This window comes from Acomys minous (genome assembly GCF_964271855.1).
Source record: "Acomys minous genome assembly, chromosome: 16".
Lineage (NCBI taxonomy): Eukaryota > Metazoa > Chordata > Mammalia > Rodentia > Muridae > Acomys > Acomys minous.
This window is the reverse complement of record NC_140498.1, coordinates 79,058,053-79,072,118: the sequence shown is the minus strand read 5'-3', so window position 1 is coordinate 79,072,118 and position 14,066 is coordinate 79,058,053. Positions and strand designations below refer to the sequence as shown.

General features: G+C 50.5%; 1 protein-coding gene across 1 annotated transcript in view; it reads left to right on the top strand.

Annotated features, from left to right (window-relative positions):
- LOC311586494 (S-adenosyl-L-methionine-dependent tRNA 4-demethylwyosine synthase TYW1) overlaps positions 1 to 14,066 on the top strand; it is an 80,256-nt gene that overhangs the window by 3,060 nt on the left and 63,130 nt on the right. The window contains exons 3-7 of the mRNA XM_084762554.1: positions 2,572 to 2,694; positions 6,675 to 6,776; positions 7,592 to 7,786; positions 9,724 to 10,005; positions 13,110 to 13,232. Coding sequence (XP_084618680.1) covers positions 2,572 to 2,694; positions 6,675 to 6,776; positions 7,592 to 7,786; positions 9,724 to 10,005; positions 13,110 to 13,232 — 825 coding nt within the window. The remainder of the gene's footprint in view (positions 1 to 2,571; positions 2,695 to 6,674; positions 6,777 to 7,591; positions 7,787 to 9,723; positions 10,006 to 13,109; positions 13,233 to 14,066) is intronic.

The following is a 14,066-nucleotide window of genomic DNA, read 5'->3' as shown; positions in this document are numbered from 1 at the left end:
TGGTAAAGACCCTTCATTTAATTGAGGGGATTTTTTAACTGCCTCCTTTTGCTGTAATTCATTGAAAAAGTTCTCCATTGTTTTCTTCTTCTTCTTCTTCTTCTTCTTCTTCTTCTTCTTCTTCTTCTTCTTCTTCTTCTTCTTCTTCTTCTTCATTATTTACCTTTATTTTATATGCATTGGTGTTTTGCCTGCATGTATGTCTATGTGAGAGTGTCAGATCTTGGAGTTATAGACGCCTTAGGTCCGCGGAACAGCAGCGTCACGCGGACTCTCCTGGAGGTGGCATGGCTGTCTTCAGTGTTTAAGCAGCAAGTACTGTTCTGATTGATCAATATCCCCTTCCGTCTTTCTAATTAATTTATGTCTATGAGTCTTTTGCCTACATGTAGGTCTGTGCCCTAATAGGTCAGAAGAGGGCATCAGGTCTCTTGGAATTGGAGTTACAGATGCTTGTACACCGCCGTGGGGGTTCTGGAAACCGAACTCGGGTCCTCTGCAGGAGCAACCAGTGCTTGAAGCCATCTCTCCAGGACCCGCTTCATCTTTCTTTCTTTCTTTCTTTTTTTTTTTTTTTGGTTTTTCGAGACAGGGTTTCTCTATGTAGCCTTGGCTGTCCTGGACTCGCTTTGTAGTCCAGGCTGGCCTTGAACTCACAGCGATCTACCTGCCTTTGCCTCCCAAGTGCTGGGATTATAGGCGTGCACCACCACGCCCGGCTCATCTTTCTTTTTCAATGGGGTAGTATTTAGGTATCATTTTACAGAGACTTTATAGTACAGGTTTTTCAGAGGTTTCATAAAACTTCAGAAAAGCTTAAAAGGAACTTTTGGGGCTTTTTTCATTGAGTGTGTGAATATGTGTGTGCGCACATGTCTGTAAGTGTGTGTGTGTTGGGGGGACAACACAACTTGGAGGAGTTGCTTCCGTCCTTCCATCATGTAGGTTCCAGAGATTGCGCCCCAGGCATGAGGCTTGGCCGCAGGGGCCTCTACCCACTTCCCCGTCTAGGTCATGAGATAGAGCTCCGTTATGTAGCCCTGGCTGACCTGCTGCACACCTAGAGGCAGCTAGCCTTGAACTCGGGGTGGTCCTCCTGTCTCCGCCTCCCAAGTGCTGAGATTACGAGCAAGCATCTCCATGCCCAATGCTCAGGGTATTAAATCACATTTTTGTTTGTCTAGATTTTTTTTTTAATGCCTTCATTTTTACCCTTAAGATTTAAGAGACTAGGGCTAGAGAGATGGCTCAGAGGTTAAGAGCACTGACTGCTCTTCCAGAGGTCCTGAGTTCAATTCCCAGTAACCACATGGTGGCTCACAACCATCTATGATGTTATCTTATGCCCTCTTCTGGCCTGCAAGTGTATGTACAGGCAGAGCAGTGTATACATAATAAATAAATAAATCTTTAAAAAAAAAAGATTTAAGAGACTATGTTATAGTGGACTAAGAAACGGATTTTTACAGTGGAATTTTAACCTACAAAGAGGAAAAACAGCCAGGTGTGGTGGCGCATGCCTTTTATCCCAGCACTCAGGAGGCAGAGGCAGGTGGATCTCTGAGTTTGAGGTCGGTCTGGTCTACAGAGTGAATTCAACAACAGCTAGGTTATGTAGAGAGACCCTGTATCAAAACAAACAGGGCTGGAGAGATGGCTCAGAGGTTAAGAGCACTGGCTGCTCTTCCAGAGGTCCTGGGCAGGTATACATGCAGGCAGAGCACTGTATACATAATAATAAATAAATCTTAAAAAAAAAACCCAAACAAACAAAAAGTGCGTACATTCATGTAGCATCCTCTGTAACAGCTGCTTTCATCAGAGCCACTGTGGCTGTTTGCAGGAGACCTCCTGGGATCAGGCTTGGTGACTGTTGACTCTCCCTCCCAGGAGGAGGGGTGTCTAGCTTCCCCTAACCTCATTTCTCTTGGCCAGTCGTCTGTGATTCTGTGCTAATTGCCGGTAACCTTGAGCTCTTGGAAGGGGCTAGAAGTCTACAGAACGCGGGAGGTCGCCTGAGCGGAGCACTCCATCTCTGCAGCTGGCTGGGACTTTGAGATGGTGCAGCTGCTTTGAGGTCACCCTGGCTGGGCTCTGGTGGAATGGTGGAATGGTTTGTTGTCAGAGCCCTCTAAGGAGGGGTGGACAGCGTGGACATCTCCCGAAGGAAGGAGGTCCTGCAGCTGTGTGTGTCTGTCTGTCCTGGATCCAGTCTTCCATACACGCCAAGGGTAGGCTATGGCTTTCCTCTCAGGGATCGGCACCATGCCGTCTGTGAAAGGTGGGTGCTGCCTTTTAAGGACCCACTTAGACCAAGAGGATACGTTGAGGGGTACACCCCAAAAGATGAAGAGAGCCACACGCAGGGTTGGAATCTGTGCTACTCTTCATACGCTCTGAAATGAGGGAAGGGTTGAGTCTTTTTTTTTTTTTTTTTTTTGTTTTCGAGACAAGGTTTCTTTGTGTAACTCTGGCTGCCCTGGAACTCTGTAGACCAGGCTGGCCTCGAACTCTACCTGCCTCAGAGATTGAGTCTTGATGGATTCTCTTCTATTATTGTTTATCTTCAAGGTCACTCGCTCCCAGGAGAAAAGTGTCCCAGGCACTCGGGACAGCGCCCTCCCACTTAGGAAGAAGCAGACACATGTGTCTGGAGTGAAGATTTTCTATGGCTCCCAGACAGGCACTGCCAAGGTGAGCGAGCTTTGCGCCGTGCCTTTCCTTTGGTTTTCCAGCATTTGAAGAACATTCCAGAAGCCCTCCTTTAGCAGTGAGTTTCGTTGGTCCCTCCACCCTTCTCTCTTTGTTCCTTTCTGGAATGGTGGCTGGCTCCCTTCTGTCGGGCCCAGTGTTGTAGTTCCATTATCTGCGTCCTCCATTGGGGCTTTCAGGTACTGCTGCATGCTGGGCGGGGAAGGGTGAATCCGAGCTGTCACAGGTAGGGCCTGCAGGATCCCGGGCCAGCGGGCCTCTCTCAGGATCCTAGTGCTCTCTCAGCTCTCAGAGTGAAACAGCGACTGTGTGTGTGTGTGTGTGTGTGTGTGTGTGTGTTTCTAAGGGAGCGGGAAGGGGTTTCTAGGGTAGGCGCATATCATTGGCTGGGGCTGAGATGCTGGGGCTCCTTTATTGGCATGGAAAGGAATTCCAGGTGCTAGGCTAAGTGGCTACGGAGGCAGTGGTCCTGAGACCACATTCCCCAGGGCATGCAGGCGCAGAACAGGGAGGAAGCCATCCTTACTCCTGCCTGTCTCAAGATTGAGATTTTCAGGGTTTGAACACGTCTTGATCTCACTCCAGCTCTATGCTGCTTTCCCCGGTGGCACATTGTGTGCAGGTCACAGTGTCTGTGGGTTCTGCTCATGAAGGGCCCTGAGGCCCATGTCTGCCTCCGGAGGATGGAGATTCTGCTGTGGGGATAGGAGGTGGACTTCAGGCCCATCCAACTATGTGACATTGTGACATTGTGACATGACATTGTAATCTTACATGTGAGAACCTCACCATTGAGGTAGGAAAAATTACAAACACTTTGGTGACAAAGTAAGTTTCATTTTTTATTTTCATTAAAAAAAAAATTTTTTTTTTTTTTTGGTTGTTGGGTTTATGGCTTCCTTGGGCTGCCTGTGGCCTTTAGCTGTTGGTTGGATGTGCTAGCCACTAGTGGAAAGTGAGTTGTGACGATGGTGTCAGAGATGGGCCACTTCTCTGGCAAGTTCACACATCTACTTAATGCGTTCAGTGGATTAAAGGCAGGGAAGGTAGACGTTAAAGAAGATTCCAACTGGAGCCGGGCGGATCAGCCCGCTGCTGTCTCTTCTTGGGCCCATGTGTTCTTTGCTTCCCAGGAATGAGGCTCACAACTGTTGAGTGCTTTCTAAGAAAAGACTGAGTAAGGCTGCTGTGAAAATGAATCATTAAAAAAGCAAACACAATAGAACAAAAACCCAAGGCCTTTTATTGTGTGTGCTGCTAAAGAGGGTTCTACCGACCTCTTGTGGATGTTACACAGAATAGCTGTTTTGTTTGAGACAGTCTCCGGTGGCCCGCTCGGAATAATGCTTTTATCATTATTGTTTCATTTTAAAGACTACTTATTTGCTTAGTATGTGTGTGAGCATGTATTCAGGCATACGTGTGGAGGCCAGAGGACACCGTGCAGAATTCAGTTCTCTCCCTCCATGTGGGTCTAGGAGGGGCGTGTTAAACTCAGGGCATCAGACGGCAGTTAGTGCCTTTACCCACTGAGCCTTGCTGCGTGGGTGTTTCGCCTGCATATATGCCTGGTGCCCTTGGAGGTCAGAGGAGGGTGTCGGGTCACCTAGGACTGGAGTTAACATGGACGTGAGCCTTCATGGGTGCTGGGATTTGAACCTGGGTCCTCTGGAAGAGCAGTCAGTGCTCTTAACTGCTGAGCCATCTCTCCAGCCCCTCATTATTACTTTGTCAGTGGGGGCAGAATTGGCTGTGGCCATGGAGAGATGGCCCTGCAGTCATGAGCATGTGCTGCTCCTGCAGAGGACCCGAGCTCTGCCCCCACTCTTTTCATACACACGTGTACTGACGCCCTATGTAGAGTAACCACACGGCCCTGGCTCCAGCCTGTGCGCGCTCCACTCATCTGAGTTAGCTTCTTCCCCGGTGCTCACCACCGCCTGACATGCTCTGCTGACTTCTTTCTGTCCACTAAGCCAGAAGCTGCTTCAGGACCAGGGCTGTGTCTGTCTCGTTTACGCGTGTGTAGTGTTGCCCAGCAGCGAGGCTGGCCGGATGCGAGTGCCCAGTCAGTGAAGTGGTTATCACTGACACTTAGGGGCCCCAGGGCCCACGTCATGGGACTGTAGAAAAGGGGCCACTCCTGACCCCAGAATATTGTTTATCCCAGACTCTTCTTCCCGAGAGCCTCATCTTGAGCGTTATTTCACAGTCAGTAGAACCCATCTTTATGGAAGAGGTCATAAGTGTTTTGAAAAGAGTTTCAATGTAATCATGTCTTAAGCGCTTTGTTATACACACGGGATGGAGTTAATTATCATCAGGGAAGTTTTTTCCCAAAATATTGCTATGCTTAAATGAACTACCTGGAGTCAGATTCTAGAAGTTTGAGCCAGCACCAGCTACTGAGTCATGTTGAGCTGAATTCCCTTCTTGTCTCACTTGGGTTGACACTCTGCCAGCCCTGGTGTTTGTAGACTCCCCGTCCCCCCCCCCCATCCCCCCCCCCCATCCCCCCATCCCCAAACCTTGGATGTTGTTCCTCATGTGCTGTCTTCCTTGTGTTTTTGAGACAGGGTCTCTCATTGGCTTGGGACTCTCCAAATAGGCTAGGCCGGCCAGTGAGACTCAGGGAGCCACCTGTCTCTGATTTTTGGACACTGGGATTATGACTACATAGTATCATGCCTGGTTTTAGCTGCTGCTGCTGCTGCTGCTTCCTCCTCCTCCTCCTCCTCTTCTTTTTCTTCTTCTACATAATTTAAACTTTATTTATATAGGTTTTTCAAGACAAGGTTTCTCTGTGTGGCCCTGGCTGTCCTGGCCTCGCTTTGTAGACCAGGCTGGCCTTGAACTCAGACATCCCTCTGCCTCCTAAATGCTGGGATTGCAAGATGTGTGCCAGTGCACCCAGCTAACATTATTTATTTGTCTATGGATCTACATGCGCCACAGTCTACAAGTGGAGGTCAGAAGACAAACTTGGATGCTTGTCGTCGTTTTCCACTTTGTTTGAGATTGGGTCTCTGTGGTTTAAGGCTGTGCACTCCAGGCTGCTCCGCATACTAGCATCTGGGGGTTCTCCTGTCTCTGTGTCCCATCTTGTAGGAGCGTGGGAATCCAGTGTGTGCTGTTGTGTCTGGCTTTACACAGATCCTCGGGATGTGAACTCAGGGCTCAGCCTTATGTGGCATGCATGCACTTTAGCCACTGAACTACCTCCCCGGTGTAGCTGCTCTTAAAAAAGCCAAACCCTTTATTATATTTACTTAGTGCATGTGTGTGCGTCTACTCAAGTGTATGGTCAGAGAACAACTTGTGGGAGTTGGTTTTACCCTTCCAGGAATCCCTAGGTCAGCAAGGTTGGGGACAAGCGCCTTCCCTTGTGCACTGAGCTTCCTCACCGGCCCCCAGCTTCTCTGCTTCCATTCTCTTCATGATGATGCTATTCCTACGGAGGCACAGCACCAAAGCCGGTGTGGATGTAGTACAGTGCACACCCATATAGACTCAGTGCCTCATCTCTGTACTGGGCTCGAGAACACGCTAAACATAATGGTAAGAATAAGAATGTTCTTATTTTTGTGGGGCTGGTAAGATGGCTCAGAGGTTAAGAGCACTGGCTGCTCTTCCAAAGGTCCTGAGTTCAATTCCCAGCAACCACATGGTGGCTCACAACCATCTATAAGAAGATCTGGTGCCCTCTTCTGACCTGCAGGTGTACATGCAGGCAGAACACTATATATATAAAATAATAAATAAATCTTTAAAAAAAAGAAAAGAATGTTGATGGCGATGACCTAGTAAGAATAAAAATGTTCCCTGTGATGACCTCAGAGGACAAAGTTGCTGGAGAAGCATCCGCCACAAGGGGCGCTGTGCTGCCTTGCCAGCTGGAGCAGCCTGCAGCCTGTTTTCCTTATTTAGCACTCTGAAGAGTTTATTATTTCCCTAACTTTCAGGGATTTGCAGCGATTCTTGCCAAGGCAGTCACCTCTCTGGACCTGCCTGTGGCTGTTATTAATCTGAAGGAGTATGATCCTGACGACAGCCTGATTGGAGAGGTAGGTAGTTGTCATTTTTTTTTTTCAATGAAAACTCCCAAGTTGAAGCTGCACAGGTGGCTCATCAATTAAGACCCTGTGTGGCTCTTGCGGAGGATCCATGTCCGGTTTTCAGCACCCACATCGGGTGGCTCCCAGCTGCCCATAACTCCAACTCCAGGGGATGTAACGCCCTCTTCTGGCCTCCTTGGGCACTTGCACTCATGTGCACACCGCCCCTGCCCCCAAGTGCACATGTACACAATTAAAATCCAAGTTAAATGACCATCGGCTCTGTGGGGTGGGGAGACTCTCCAGAATAAAGTAAATATTCATGCTGAACCGTTTCACCTGGGAGCTTTTCCATTGTGGCTTGATCTCAGACTCGCAGCAGTCCTTACTGCCTTTGCCTCCCGAGTGCGCTGGGATTCCCAGTGTACCACTGTGCTCAGCTCCAGTGCCAGCATTCAGACGAGCAAACTTCACTTAGATAATCAATACCCTGTAGATTACTATTTTTTAAAGATTTATTATGTCTTTTTATTTTTGACTATCAGTATTTGTCTGCTTGTCTGTAAGTACACCATGCGCGTGCCTGGAGCCCATGGAGGCCATCAGAGGGCGTAGTTGGATGTCCCGGAACTGGACTTAGAGCTGGTTCTGATCTACCACGTGGGTTCTGGGCATAGAACCCGGGTCCTGTAAGAGCAGCAGGCGCTCGTAAGCACTGAGTCACCTCTCCAGCAGGTGCTCTTAACCGCTCAGTCCTTGCCTTGGGTGCTCTCACAACTATTTCTGTTTCTGTATCCTTCTGACACAAATGCTGTCTTATTTAGATCACTAATAAACATGTGTGCGCCTTCCTGGTTGCTACGTACACGGACGGCCGCCCTACAGAGAGTGCAGAGTGGTTCTGCAAGTGGTTAGAGGAAGCGGCTAATGATTTCCGCTTTGGCAAAACCTACCTGAAGGGTCTGAGGTACGCAGTGTTTGGCCTGGGAGACTCTGCCTACCGGAGCTACTTCAACAAGGTGGGTGTGTGGTGAGCTGTAGGACTAGGACTTTCCTTAACCAAAGGACAGACAGACAGACAAGGTCTCATACACATTATGTGTGTGACAACTGACCTACAGACTTTGCTGCTTAATAACTGTTGTTATTATCTAATTTTTATCTTGTGTGTGTGTGTTTTGCCCACATGGCTGTGTGTGTCCTGCTTGTGTGCCTGGCCTCTGCAGAAGGTGTTGGATATCATGGAACCAGAATGACAGCCATGTGAGCTGCCATGTGGGTGCTGGGTATTGAATGTGGGTCCTGTGGAAGAACAGCCAGTGCTCTTAACTGCTTTCCAGCCCCAATAGTAACAGATTGTTACATTGAGATTGTTCCTTTATGGTGCTGGTGATGGAACCTAGGGCCTTGGGCATGCTAAACAAGCACCCTGCTGCTGAGCCACGCCCCAGCCCCTGACTGGAGATTTTAAGCACCGGCTCTACCACTGAGACATACCCCAGCCCCTCACTGGGGGATTCTAGGCAGGTGCTCTACCACTGAGCCACACCCCAGCCCCTCACTGGGGGATTCTAGGCAGGTGCTCTACCACTGAGCCACACCCCAGCCCCTTACTGGGGGATTCTAGGCAGGTGCTCTACCACTGAGCCACACCCCAGCCCCTCACTGGGGGATTCTAGGCAGGTGCTCTACCACTGAGCCACACCCCAGCCCCTCACTGGGGGATTCTAGGCAGGTGCTCTACCACTGAGCCATACCCCCAGCCCCTCACTGGGGGATTCTAGGCAGGTGCTCTACCACTGAGCCACACTCCAGCCCCTCACTGGGGGATTCTAGGCAGGTGCTCTACCACTGAGCCACACTCCAGCCCCTCACTGGGGGATTCTAGGCAGGTGCTCTACCACTGAGCCATACCCCCAGCCCCTCACTGGGGGATTCTAGGCAGGTGCTCTACCACTGAGCCACACTCCAGCCCCTCACTGGGGGATTCTAGGCAGGTGCTCTACCACTGAGCCACACTCCAGCCCCTCACTGGGGGATTCTAGGCAGGTGCTCTACCACTGAGCCATACCCCCAGCCCCTCACTGGGGGATTCTAGGCAGGTGCTCTACCACTGAGCCACACTCCAGCCCCTCACTGGGGGATTCTAGGCAGGTGCTCTACCACTGAGCCACACTCCAGCCCCTCACTGGGGGATTCTAGGCAGGTGCTCTACCACTGAGCCACACTCCAGCCCCTCACTGGGGGATTCTAGGCAGGTGCTCTACCACTGAGCCATACCCCAGCCCCTCACTGGGGGATTCTAGGCAAGTGATCTATCACTGAGCCACACCCCAGCCCCTCACTGGGGGATTCTAGGCAAGTGATCTATCACTGAGTCACACCCCAGCCCCTCACTGGGGGATTCTAGGCAGGTGATCTATCACTGAGTCACATCCCTAGCCCCTCACTGGGGGATTCTAGGCAAGTGTTTTGCTACGCAGCTCCATGCCCAACCAGGATGGCTTTGAACTTCTGAGCCTCCTGCCTTCATCTCATAGTTCCAAGAATGCAGATGTGTGTGCCACCGCACCTGCTGTATGCAGTGCTGAGGACTGAGCCCTGGGTCTCTGTCACTGAGTTATATCTCCAGCCTTTTTATTTCGGGACAAAGTCTCCTAAGTTGCCCAGGCTGGCCTTGAATTTAGTATGCAGTCCAGGGAAGCCTTGGACCTGAGCTCTTCCCATCTCCAGCGCCTGAGTAGGTAGGCTGACAGGCTTGGGCCACCAGCTTGGCCATCGAAGATCGTGATTTGGACCCATGCTGTGCTCCTCAGCAGAAGCTCCTGAGCAGTGGCCCTGAGTCTGCAGTGCAGCCTTGGAGCCTGTTATAGAGGACAGATCGATGTTTAGTTTGTGTATTGGTGGGCTGTGGTTTTTCTTTCAGTCAGTCTCTCTCTCTCTCTTTTTGCTGAAGGTCAGCACAAATGTTGATAAATGGCTCTGGATGCTCGGTGCCCAACGGATGATGACCCGAGGGGTGGGCGACTGCAACGCGGTTCAGAGCAAACATGGCAGCATCGAGGCCGACTTCACAGCCTGGAAGACCAAATTCATCTCCCGGCTGCAGGCCCTGCAGAGAGGGGAGAAAAAGGCCTGCAGCAAAGACTGCAAGAGAGGGAAATGTGAGTCAGCGCAGCCTGGCCCAGGAGAGAGGCAGCCTCACCTGCAAGGTGGATTACATCCCAGGGATGCTGAGGTATGTGCTTACACACACGGGTGTGCGCGCACACAAACACACACACACACACACACACACACACACACACACACACACGGGGGGGGGGGGGGGGGGGATGTCAGTGCAAGCCGCAGCCGCAGCTTGGGCTAACCAGGTGCTAGATGTTCATCCCCTCCTCCCTCCTCCCTCCTCCCTCCTCCCTCCTCTCCCTCCTCCCTCCTCCCTCCTCCCACCTTCCTTCCTGCTTTTCCTCTTCTTGCTTCTCTTCCTCCCCTGCTGCCCTCCCTCTCTTCCTTCTCTTCTTCTTGCCCCGCCCCGCCCCCATCCTCCGTCCTTCTTTCCATTCTCCTTTTCTGAGTCTCCCTTTCCCCTTTGTTCCACAGGGTCTGGCAGGGTAGCCCAGGCTGGCCTGGAACTCATCTCAGGCTGAGCGTTATCTCCCCGGGTCCCACCCTCCCTGACCCCAGTGGCTGTTGCTCACTGTTGCTGGAGCAGCAGGTCACCCTGAGTTCACCTGTCTCCTCCTGCAGCCTCTACTTGACTCTTTGATGATTCTTCAGATTTCCACTTAGAATTGTCTTCAGGCTGCCCAGTGCCTGCTCTTGTCGCAGCTGGGATCTTCTGGCTGGCCACCTGGCCACGCTGCCTTTCCCAGTCTGCTGCTCGCTGTTGCTGTGTTCCACCTGCCACCAACTAGGGTGACTTTGCCCATCCACCCTTTTTTTTTTCAAGATTTATTTATTTTATTTATTGTATATCAGTGCTTTATCTGCCAAAGAAAGCATCAGATCACATTATGGATGGTTATGAGCCACCATTTGGTTGCTGGGAATTGAACTCAGGACCTCTCGAAGAGCAGGTGGTGCTCTTAACCACTGAGCCATTTCTCCAGCCCCTGCCCATCCACCCTTACAGCTGTATTTTCCTTTAATGTTTGGTCAGTTCCGTGCCGGCGGCAGCCTGCTGTGGCTACTTACCCCTTTTAGCCACAGTGTGAGCACTCTATCATACCTGTACCCCTGTGTTGCTGTAAGAGACTGTTTCATATTAACTTTCTAACCCTAGTGGCTTCCATGAATTATATTTACCTTTTTCCTTTTTTAAAGCTTTATTTGTTTTTTAAATAAATTGACGTGTATGGGTCTTTTGCCTGCAAGCACATTTGTGCACCCCATGGCATGCAGTGCCTGTGGAGGCCGGAAGGAGGCATGGGGTCCCCTAGAACAGGAGTCCCAGGCCGCTGGGGCTACCGTGTGCATGCTAGGACGGGAACCACGATTTTCTTCAAGAGCAGCCAGTGCCTGTAAGGACCGAGCCATCTCCTGAGCCCTGCATTCCTCCTGTACTGAAGACAGGTTTTAAATTTTCTGAAGGTCACAGAGCCAAGTTAACGGCAGTTCTGATTAGATTTTATGTGAAGATGAAATGAGGTCCTTGGAGAGGCAGTAAGTTCGTTTCTGTCAGAGAGGAGCTTCTGAGCATGAGTTACAGACAAACCCAAGATGGCCAGCTAAGTGTCGCACCAGCTAAATGCCACCTGCCACCGATTTAAAAATCTTAATTAAGTTGATGAATTTTGAGACAGGGTCTCGTGTAGCTCAGGTGGCTGATCGATACCTACTGAGGCTGGCCTTGGACTTGTGATCTTCTTGCCTTCACCTTCCGTGTGCTGGGCTAGGTGTGCAGCACCGTGCCGTGGTTACCCTGTGCTGGGGTGGAGCCCAGGGCTCTGTCCACATCGATACTCTCACTTTTCTCTAAGGGCTGGGTCCCGGCCGTGCGCATTCCCCTCCACGCTGGCACATCAGCAGCTGTGTTGAGAGCAGCAGAGCCGTATACCTGACGCTGGGATTGATGATTTTGCCTGAATATTCACCCTCAGCCCTTTCCACAGCACTGAATTGAAGTCACCTCACTATACTTGCCTGCAGAGATGAGTCACAGGCACATGACATTTAACCCTGAGATATGTTCCATGTAGTGAGGGTTTCAGGCTGTTCCAGTGTTGTATGGACATCACCACATAACCTAAAAAAGAAACAGAGAGGGCTGTGCTGTTACAGGCAGTATTGGCTCGGGGGGCCACTGCCACAGGGTATGGCCCGTTGTTGGGTGACATTTTTTGTGACGCATTACTATTTTGTCATCTAGAAGCAAACAAGTCTCTGTCCCCACCCCAAATGTCTTGTGTATGTGTGTGCTTACACATGTGCACACATCCCACAGCACGAGTATAGAGGTCGGACCTGTAGAAGTCAGTTCTCTCTTTTCACCCATATGATCCAGGATATAGAGCCCAGGCTGTCAGGCTTTGTGGCAGGCCCCTTTATTCACTGCACCATCTTGCCAGCCCCATCTACTTGGCTTTCAATGCTGAGGACTAAACTGGCCTCAAGCCTGTTCCTGCCTTCTGCCTGGCACTGTCTTCCCCTGAGCATTGTTCACTGTTTTCCAATAGGAGGTTTGCTGAGGTATTGTCAATCTGTGATTTATTTATTTTTTTTAATGTTTATGGATTATGAGCGTCTGCAAGTAGTTTTGTGTACCGTGTGGATGCAGTATTCATGAAGTCCAGAAGAGGGCGCCATATGCCATAGAACCGATGTCAGAGATAGTTGTGAGCTGCCATGCCGGTGCTGGTAACTGAGCCATGTCTCCAGACCCACTCTGTGATGCCTTTCCACAGGGATCTCTTTGACACCGATCTAAGTTGGCTTATATGTTTAAAAAAATAAATACTATAAAAGTGGGGCTAGCAAGATGTCTCAACAGGTAAAGGCACTTGCCACCAAGCTTGATGACCTAAGTTCCATCCTTGGAACCCACGTAGAGGAAAGTACATCATGGCATTTGTACATGCACGCGCGCGCGCGTGCGCGCGCCCACACACACACATAAAATAACAATTTTTAGAAAAGCAGCAAAGAAAAACCATACAAAGCACTGTAGAGGCGGTTCGCGGTGTGGCAGTGGCAGAACACCTGCCCAGCATAGTGAAAGGCCGGGCACTCCATCCTCAGCAACACAAAGTCAACCAAATACAGTAAAACACTGGGGGGGACCCTGTGCAGGTTGGGGTGAGAGCTGGCTTCCTGTGAGGTTCTGAAGTCCCTGCCTTACAGGAGGAGGAGCCCTGCGAGAGCAGCAGTGAGGAGGAGTCTGGGGCCCAGGATTATCAGAGCCTGAATTCCGTGGTTGACGTCGAGGACCTGGGCAACATCATGAACCCCACGAAGAAGGAAAAGGTACTGTTCTTTTCGGGGATACTGCAGTTGGCCCTGTGGTCCATTCTCCTCTTAGGTTCTGGTGAGGGACAGTTCTGGCTTGAAGGGAAGGCTTCTGGTTTTGTTGTCTTTTGTTTTGTTTCATTTTGTTTTGCTATATTTACATGAACTCTGAACATTAAAAGTTACATCTGTTTTTGTATGTATGTATGTACGTACTCTGTGTGTTGCATGTGTGTAGGGGCCCATGCACCACACAGCGAGAGGACAACTATGCCTAGTCAGTCAGGGATGACACATTTTTCTTTGCTCTTCATCTGGTGGCCAGCAGAGGTCGCTAGAGAATGCAGAAATGAAAAACTGCTGTTAGTTTGGGAAATGAGATGTTGGGCCTTGAAGCTGCCAGCTTAACAGTTCTCAGCTTTCTTACCAAAGTCCTCATGTGGGGGCTGTGTGCAGTTGTCATGAAGGCCCTCAGGTGGGGGGCTGTGTGTAGTTGTCATGAAGGTCTTCAGGTGGGGGGCTGTGTGTAGTTGTCATGAAGGTCCTCAGGTGGGGGCTGTGTGTAGTTGTCATGAAGGCCCTCAGGTGGGGGGCTGTGTGTAGTTGTCATGAAGGTCCTCAGGTGGGGGGCTGTGTGTAGTTGTCATGAAGGTCCTCAGGTGGGGGCTGTGTGTAGTTGTCATGAAGGCCCTCAGGTGGGGGCTGTGTGTAGTTGTCATGAAGGCCCTCAGGTGGGGGGCTGTGTGTAGTTGTCATGAAGGCCCTCAGGTGGGGGGCTGTGTGTAGTTGTCATGAAAGCCCTCAGGTGGGGGGCTGTGTGTAGTTGTCATGAAGGCCCTCAGGTGGGGGCTG